At 43.7% G+C, this 8,855-nt stretch overlaps 1 protein-coding gene across 2 annotated transcripts in view; it reads right to left on the reverse strand.

Moving 5' to 3' along the window:
* Cd48 (CD48 molecule) overlaps positions 1-8,283 on the reverse strand; it is a 34,077-nt gene extending 25,794 nt beyond the window's left edge. Inside the window, exon 1 of one of the 2 annotated variants that reach the window (XM_041643556.1) lies at positions 8,180-8,283. In XM_041643556.1, the coding sequence (XP_041499490.1) occupies positions 8,180-8,255 (76 nt within the window). In that variant the 5' untranslated portion in view covers positions 8,256-8,283. The remainder of the gene's footprint in view (positions 1-8,179) is intronic. The other variant, XM_041643557.1, reaches the window with a different exon arrangement.
* Positions 8,284-8,855: the final 572 nt, after the last annotated feature.

An 8,855-nucleotide genomic window follows, 5' to 3' on the forward strand; every position in this document is an offset into this window, starting at 1 on the left:
GACAGCAAGTCTCCATTGTTGAAAACAACACCTACAAAACTCATTGAACATGGAGAAGTTGAGTTTGTGCCTACAGAGAGAGCCTTCCCCTCTGTATGCTAGCATCTTGGTATAAGAATGTATTCTCATCCTACCAAAAAAGAAAAGTAAACACCAATCCAGCTACAAACCCTTGATCTACAATGGTATCCTGCCTGCAAGATATGCTAGGACAATGGTAGCACAAATCTTGTGGGAGTAACCAACCAATATCTGATTTGACTTAAGGCCCACTCCATGAGATGGAACCCATACCTGACACTCTTTGACTCACCAAGAACCAGAGACTAGATAGCCCAGGGACTTTGGTTAAAACCAAATGCTACTGTTCTAGAAAAACAAAATGAAACAAAAACCCTTTATCAATAAAATGAATCCTAACGGTGTTCTGCTACATCAGTACCTTATTCAGCCATCATCAAAGAAGGTTCCTCCTGCAGGAGATGGGACCAGATGCAGAGACTCACAGCCACACATTATGCAGAGTGAAAACCTTAGAATACTCAGCTCTAGATGGGCTGTCTTTATCAAATCCTTCTGCTCAGAGCTCAGGGAACTCCATGGAAGAGGAGTCAGAAAGAGCGTAAGAGCCAGAGGGGATGGAAGAGACCAAGAAAAGAAGGTCCTTTAAATCAACATGATCGAAGCTCATTTGAAGTCTGATAGGATAAAGCTGCATTTAAAGGGCATGTATGGGGCTGCATCAAGTCCTCTGTGCATACATTATGGTTTCCAGTTTAGTGCATTTTTGAGATTCCTGAGTGTGTGAACAAGTGTGTCTCTAATTCTTGTATGTTCTCTTGAGTTCTTTTCATTCTTGAGTGTGTGAACTAGTGTGTCTCTGATTCTCGTATGTTCTCTTGAGCTCTTTTTATTCTAATTGTTTTGTCTTGTCCAATTCAGTGTGATCATTTTTTAACTTACTATATTTTATTTTGTTGTATTTTATTATTATCCTATAGAAGCCTGTCTGTTTCCTAATAAGAGACAGAAAGGGAGTGGATCCAGTTGGGAGAGGTAGTGGAGAGGAACTAGGAGGAGTAGAGGGAGAGGAAACCATAATCAGGATATATTATATGAAAAATATCTACTTTCAATATAAAGAAAAAGAGTAATGAAATACAATAACTGAATATATCATGCAGCATATTAGGCAGTGATGATTGCTATGAGAAAAGAGAAAGCAGGGTTATGAGTACAGGCAGAGATAGATCAGGGAGATGTCATGTATAAGGTAATGAGTTTGTTGCATCTGAGCAAAGGCTTCAAGAAGAAAGGAAACCTAACAGATATCTGCCATGCCTGAGCCAGGTAGAGGAAGATCTACAGCAAAGGCCCTGTGGTGGGAGTGTGCCTGCCATATTTAACCAACACCAAAAAGAACACAGTGGATGGCATGGAGTGAAGGGGAATGGGTGAAGAAAGGGGGTAGTGAAAGGGTTGAAGATAATCAGTTAAGGTATTTTTCTTTTAGTAATCTTTTACTTTTGCTCTAAAAAAATTCAACCAGGTACAGTGACCTGTAATCCCAGAACTAGAGAGGCTTGAGGCAGAAAGATCATGAGTTTGGGGTCAGACTGGCTATATAGTGAATTTCAGGCTATACTGGGCTACATAGCAAGATTCTCTCAAAAGAAAAACAGAAAATTAATGATATTATTAATAATAAAATAAAACAAAAATTTAATATTATTTTTTCAAAATTTCCTGTAAAATAGCTTATGTTAACATAGGTACTTGCATTTTCTTAAACGCAAATCATTAGAAAGTAGGAACTGATGATTTTCATAAAGAATTATCTGAGGAAGTTTGGTTTTGAGGCAGAATTACTGTAAAGTGATGTCGCTGAAGCTTCCGAGTTCGTGTTCTGTTGCTGTGACAAAGTCCCGTAACCAAAAGCAACTGGAAAGGGAGAGTTCAGCTTACAAGTATGAGGTCACACCCCATCACTGAGGGAAGTCAGAACAGAAACTCAAGGCAGGAAGCTGGAGTCAGGAGCTGAAGCGGAAATCACGGAGGATTGCTACTGAGTGACTTGCTCAGTCTGCTTCCTTATACAACTCAGGACCACCTGCTCAGGGATGACACTGACCCCACTGGCTCAGCCCACTCACAATAATCTTTAATTACAAAATGATCTACAGATGAAGGCATTTTCTCAATTGAGGTTCTTCTTCCTGGATAACTCCAGCTTGTGCCGCCTGAAAAAACCTGACCAGGACAATCCCTTATGTGCTTGTAGGTGCCTTAACAGTGTCTTTCTGTATCAACAAATTTTATTAAATAGTAATTTAAACATTCAGTGGGGGCTACTGGTTGTTTTCAGTCCAACAGCACAGCCTTTTCATGGCTTTCATGTTGGGTGATTTCAGACTTGTGGGTATTTTCTGATCCGTCTAAGAGGAACTAGAATTGGGGGATGTTTAGCTTGAGCTCAAAAGGATGTAATTACGTGTTTTATACACTCTTCCATGTAAGGCATTGCCACCCATGTAGGCAAATACATGATGCCCTGGAATATCCCCTCTGCCCGTGGTGACATCCCCCTGCCGTGTCCCTGCCACATAGCATCAGGACTGTTCAAGAGCCTCCTCTTCAACTACCAAAAGATAGAAACATCTATGGTCCCACAGCTTTCAAAATTCAGCCGTTCACTTCAGGATCCGTTCATTCTTTCAACCTACCTATCGCTTCAGAGAACTTGTCTGTTAGGTTACAAAGCAGGCCCCAAAACGGCAGTGCTACGGATGATGTCCTAAGATGATGGCTCAGCCCAGGTGAACAGAAGAATCCTACCAGGTAAACTGAGACCTAAACTCAACACGCCTCAGACACCTTGTGATGTGGGTCTCTGTTCTTCAGGAAAGCCACCATTTCCCTTCTCTGTCCCTAATGGCAGACCACTGCAAGCAAAGTTAACTCAAAAGCCTGTGGCCTCTAGAGACTCCCACCCTGCTGCCTGTCGTATAGAAGCTCTCCTCCTGCCCGACCACTGCTCTCTACTCTCTGAGATGTCTGTCCCACTCTAAACTTTGTCTAGCCACAGGGTGATCTAGTTTGGTGGTTTCCCTGCACTTGCTCATACCAATTGCCCCGTCCTTTGACCTATGCAGACATACCCTGACACTTGGTTCCAAGTTGCTTCTGATTGGCCCAGTCCATATTTTACCATATCCTTCATAGAATCACTTAAGTCTAAAAAAAAAAAAAAACCAGATACTGTACAGTCTGATGCCCTGGACTCTCTGGGCTTTGACAGCAGCAATGCGTGCAGGTGCCTGGCCTAGTAGAGAGCATATGATAAGAGAATATTCCCACGGAGCTTTTTGTTGTAGCTGTTCTTAGATAAAATGTCATGTAACCTAGGTTGAGCTCAACCTCACCATGTAGTCAAAGATGGTCTTAAATAACAGATTCTCCTGCCTTAGCTGCCTAAATGCTGGGGTAAGAGCCATGTGCCATCAAGTCCAGGATTTTAAGTCTTTGGCTATGCATTCCATATTTCCTCTCATTCTTATTTCCATGTGGTTTTAATATGTGGCCTCAGGCAGTGATTTACCATTGATATTTTGGTATTTAGGGCCAAATGATACACTTTTTTTTTTTTTTTTTTTTTTTTTTTTTTGCAAAAGAGAAATCTGTTCTGTGATTCTAAGAATCTAAGGTTCTAACTGTCCTTGGCCCACCAGACACCTGTAGCACTTCCTTATTGGAGATAACCAAAAGTACCACAGGCACTGGGACAAAAGTTCCCCACCCTCATCCATGAAGAACTCACTTAAGTCATCCAGGACAGCCTCTCCGACAAGCGTCAGCTTACACTCAGGAGATGGAAAACCTCATGATAGAATAAAAGAGGAAACTGAGCCCCAGCCCCGTCCCACGTAGGGGAGCGGTGAGAAGCCGTGGTGAACAGGATGTTGCATCGCCGCCCTCAACCATCTGCGTGTAGCAACTCTTAAAAAAGGCTGACCTAATCACCGGGGACGGCTGCTTGCAAAATTAAGGCAGTGGTCCGTTGGTGGCTCAAGGCTTGCTGTGCCTTCATGAGGGTTGCGGTCATTCTTCGGAAGACAAGTGAGACAAGAGTAAAGGGGATGATGACTGTTGGCAAGACGACAAAGCAGTGGGTGGTGTGTGCAGGCACTGAGGGCAAAGTAACAGTGTTTCCCTGTAGCTCATAGTAGGAATGGAGATAATCCTGCTTCTGTCCATCCACATAACCTGTCTGTTAGAAAGGCATAATTATATCTGTTGGGACAGCAAGTGAATGTATCCCAGCACTTGAAAATTGGACAGTAGAATCGTGATCCAAGCTGCTACATGGTGAGTCCCTTAAGTCATGCGCGTGCGCACACACACACACACACACACACACACACACACACACGGGGGGGGGGGTGATTTCAAGCCAAGGCATTGATCAGGAAAGAGAAAAATGTTCTAAAGAAGAAATTCTGATTATCAGAACCACAAATCTTGTAGTTTTAGTAAAATTCTTAAGGAAGAAAGGGAGATGAGTCTTGAAGACAAGGGTGTGGTGTCACCTGGAGTGCGCTGATGAGACAAAACATTTTTTTTTTTTTTGAGACAGGGTTTCTCTGGAGACCAAATATTTAAGAAACCTATGTAAACCCATTTAGGAACTATTAAGACCTTACATTTAGGTCTTGGTAACAATACCCAGGGTGATCTTTTCTGAGACAGGGGATAGAATGAGCGTAGTAGGCCGGTTTGATATGGATTCCGAATGTAGAGAAGGAGAAGCAGATATGAGCCATCCTCTCAAGGTTCCACAGTGTGAATGGGAAGGAGGATGGAGCGTGTGGAAGGTTGTGGAAGGTGAAAAGAGGTTTCCATTTTGTTTGCTTGGTTTAGGGACTGAAATGACTTAAATTGTTGTGTAAGCCAAGGTTCCCTAGAATCACAGAACTGATAGAAAGGGGATTTATTAGAATGGCTCACAGACTGTAGCCCAACAATGGCTGTCTCCTGACAGAGAGTCCAAGAACCCAGTGGTTATCAGTTCATAGGGGTGAATGTCTAAGTTGGTCTTCAGTATACAAAAGAATTCTGAAAAGTAGGCACCAATACCAGTAAAGAAATGGACTTGCCAGCAAGAATGAGGACTAGCAGGCAAAGAGCAAAAGCTTCCTCTTTCCTTGCCCTTTATATAGGGTACCACATGAAGATGAGGACAAATTTAGGGTGGTTCTTCCTATCTCTAATGATCCAATTAACTAATCATAGCACCGAGCATTCAAAGATGACAAAGGCAAAATTCGTTTAAAATGAGATGAGCACAGGCAGGGTGAGGACAGGGGTGACTGCAAGATGGTGTATGAACTTTGTATTCAAAATTTGGGCTCTCTCATTTGTCATAGAAGTTATTGAGGAGTTTCACATTAAAAAAGGTGAAATAAACATAACTATTTTAGAAAATTTACATCAATAGCAGTGTTCAAATCAGGTAGGTACAGGGAATGGACCAAAAAGAGCAATTAGGATTGGTCGTGCTACTGCTGGTCAACACCAGAAAGTGATCATTTGGTCCAGGATGAAAGACAATGGAGATAGATAAACTAGCACATATCTGGTTGTGAAAGCAAGGGAAAGAAAAGACTGAGGATAGCTACTAGAATTCTAGCTTGAGAAACTGCAGAAATGGGCGTGCTATTAGTCAAGGCAGATAACTATGAAAGAACAGGAAAGTTGGGGAGGAGAGAAACTATGGAAGGGCTTTTGTTTTTAATTTTTATTTTTGTTTGTTTAACACGTGACCTTTCTCATGTGACCCTGGCCATCCTGGAACTTGTTGTGTGGACCGAGATGGCCTGGAACTCGCGGAGCTGCACCCAAGTGCTGAGATTAGCAGCACGCAGCACCACGCTTGGCTATGGGACTTTTTATTTTAAGTTGGAGCTGAGGACGTTGCCCAGGGATAGAGTATTTGACATGTCGGAGGCCCTACTCTCCAGCTTTGCCTTTTTAACACCCCTCCCATTATTAGATGGGTTTCTGGTCCCTCCCCTTGAGGTCAGAGATGGTAGTTCAAATCTGTAATCCCAACAGTTGGGAAGGAGAGGCAGTAAGACTGCAAGTTCAAGACTGTTCTTAGCTACACAGCAAATGTGAGGCCAGCCTGGGTTACAAGAGACCCTGTCTCAAAGAACAATAATGATGATGTCCTGTCCTCTTGCAGCTGGATAGGCCTTCATGACTGCCTTAGTGAACAGAGTGCTGAGGGGTGACTCACAAAGCTAGATGAGAAATAACAGACACCATTGACTGGTTTGTCTTAACTGACCGTAGGAGCCACTACAGTTAGTTAGACATTTACCACATGAATAAAATGCTTTTCAAATGACTTTAGGCTCCACCATGGTCTCGCTGGCAATTAGGAGAGATTCCTTAAATGAAAAGTAACCTAGTGAAACCCACCTCCATCTCATGAGTGAAATCAGTTGTAGCTACTATTTTCGGCACTTGTACTTTGGGGGGGCTCATTAAACAGCAAGAAAAAGTCAGAACGAAAATGGGGAGTCAAATTCTGAACACATGTCTGGAACATCTAGAGTAGACGCTTGAAAAAAAAAGAAGAACAGAACAGAAATCCAGATCTGAGGCACAGGTGAGAGTTGGGTATCTGAGAGTTCATTTATGTGTATCCCCCACTCCCCTCTACCTCATGCTGCATGTGTGTCCTGGGTGCAGCTTCACATTTTACAACTTCATGGAGTCTGACTAGAAATTCCTCAGAGACATAGGAAGTGTGACATCACGCCCATTTTAGAGTGGAGGATTCTAAAAGGCCCTACAGGATGGAGTCCAGACAAAAAACCACAAACAAACAAACAAACACCAGTTCTTCCGGGTCCCAGTATCATGCCAATTCCAGTGCACACTTCTACCTGTAGGGAGATAGCAAAATGCCACTCAGGAGCAGAGGATGCTCCCGCATCATCTCCTTGGAAATGGACAGCTTAGAACTCTAAAAACGAAGAGGGAAGAGTTGTAGAGAATGTTTCTCAGACTTTACCCTGAAGGCAAACATTACAAAAGAGAAGAAGCTTGTCAAATGCTCATGAAGTTATGGACATGTAGACCGAAAGGAAGATTTTGAAGTTACTCATTCGTTTGTTTAATGGTTATTTACTGAGTATTTGCTGTGCTCCAGGCAAATACTGGATGCTGACTCAAGAAGGAAATAAAAAGCAAGTCATAAACTATTGCTGAGCAGCAAGGTTTCCTGGAGGAAGACACATGAAAATGGCAGACTGTGGTGAGGCAGGATGAGTTGAGGGTACACAGAATTCTAGACAGAAAGGCCCAGAGTCAAGAGGGATGCTCCATTCTAGGCAAACAATAAAGTTCAATTTGGCCAACTTGGTCTCAGCAGTTGACCAACGCTTCCTATCAGCTTCCATGTCAACGGCCGTAATACTGTGCTATGAGCTGAAGCAGCCCAGGGTGGTCAGGAAAATTACAAAGGGCCCTGCAGATAATGCATCCCTAGACTTGAAGCCAGTCTGTGCCAAGAACGCCAGGCGGAGAAGCATGGCATGAGTGTCACTCAGATCTCCTCCACACAGGGCTAGTTCATCTCCCTGAGACCTGTACACCAGCGCGGTTTTACAATGCTGTGTAACTTCTTGCTCATGACTTTTCACCCACAGTGCTGAAATCTGGATCTGTCTCTGACATGGTTGTTTACCTTTTATTTTAGCTCAGGGCAGGACTCTTTACATAAATAAAATCCCCAACACCTAATGGGACACATTGCTTCTGAACAGAAAACATGACAACTGAACAACGGAGCACCCCTCCATGGAGAGCTTCTTTTACTTAAAAACAAGTTCCTGTAATTTTATAGGCCAACAGCCATGAGTTACAATGCAGGGGGCCCTACTTCCCCATCTCCCTGGGTCCTGTTTCTCATGTCCCCTAGTGAAAAGAAACGGGGCCTGATTTTCCGGAGCTAAAAAAGGCTCCCCAGCCTCCCCATAGCCCTACCGCCAGCATGGAAGCGCCCTGCCCAAGATCCCACCCATTTCTAGGGCTGAACTATGTCCCATCTCCCCTTTCCCGGCTGGCCATGCCTTCAGTGCACAACCACAAGCAGACACTTGGTGGAAACTACCTTGAAGTCCCGATATCACAGGCAGGAGTAGCAGTTCCAGGACCAGACACCATTCCTGTTTTCTGAAGTAACACATGCTACTTTTCAAAGCTTCTCAGGAACACCAGCGACAACTGTGAGAACAGGCAGAGAACAGCAGAATCAGGAAGTTGTGTATGAGGCGGTACGCTAGGGTGGGAGGATCTTCTCTTTTTTTTCCCCCTGGCTGTTCTGTAGACCCAGCTGGCTTTGAACTCACAGAGTTCTGCCTCCTTATTCCTGAGGGCTAGGATGTGCCACCACACCTGGTTTGTGTATTAAAGGTACCTTTAGTCTGTCCTGAGGGTTTCCCACTCAGAAAACCCAATAAAATCTCTGAGCTTTCTCCTCGCACAAAAAAGCACTGTATTTAATATGGTATGTATTATTGTTATAACCTTTGATTCTTAAAACTCAACCATAGAGATTCAGTCAGGAGCTTAAGACACAGAGGTGCCCACCCAAGCATGAGTGGGCAGAAAGTCCATGAGAAAATTACAAAGGGCCCTGCAGACAGTGCATCCCTAGACTTGAAGCCAGTCTGTGCCAAGAACGCCAGGCAGAGAAGCCTGGCATGAGTGTCACTCAGATCTCCTCCACACAGGGCTAGCTCATCTCCCTGAGACCTGTACACCAGCGTGGTTTTACAATGCCTTAG

The sequence above is a fragment of the Microtus oregoni genome, unplaced genomic scaffold (genome assembly GCF_018167655.1).
Source record: "Microtus oregoni isolate MIOR12 unplaced genomic scaffold, Mior012 000086F_ref0000336, whole genome shotgun sequence".
Taxonomy (NCBI): Eukaryota; Metazoa; Chordata; class Mammalia; order Rodentia; family Cricetidae; genus Microtus; species Microtus oregoni.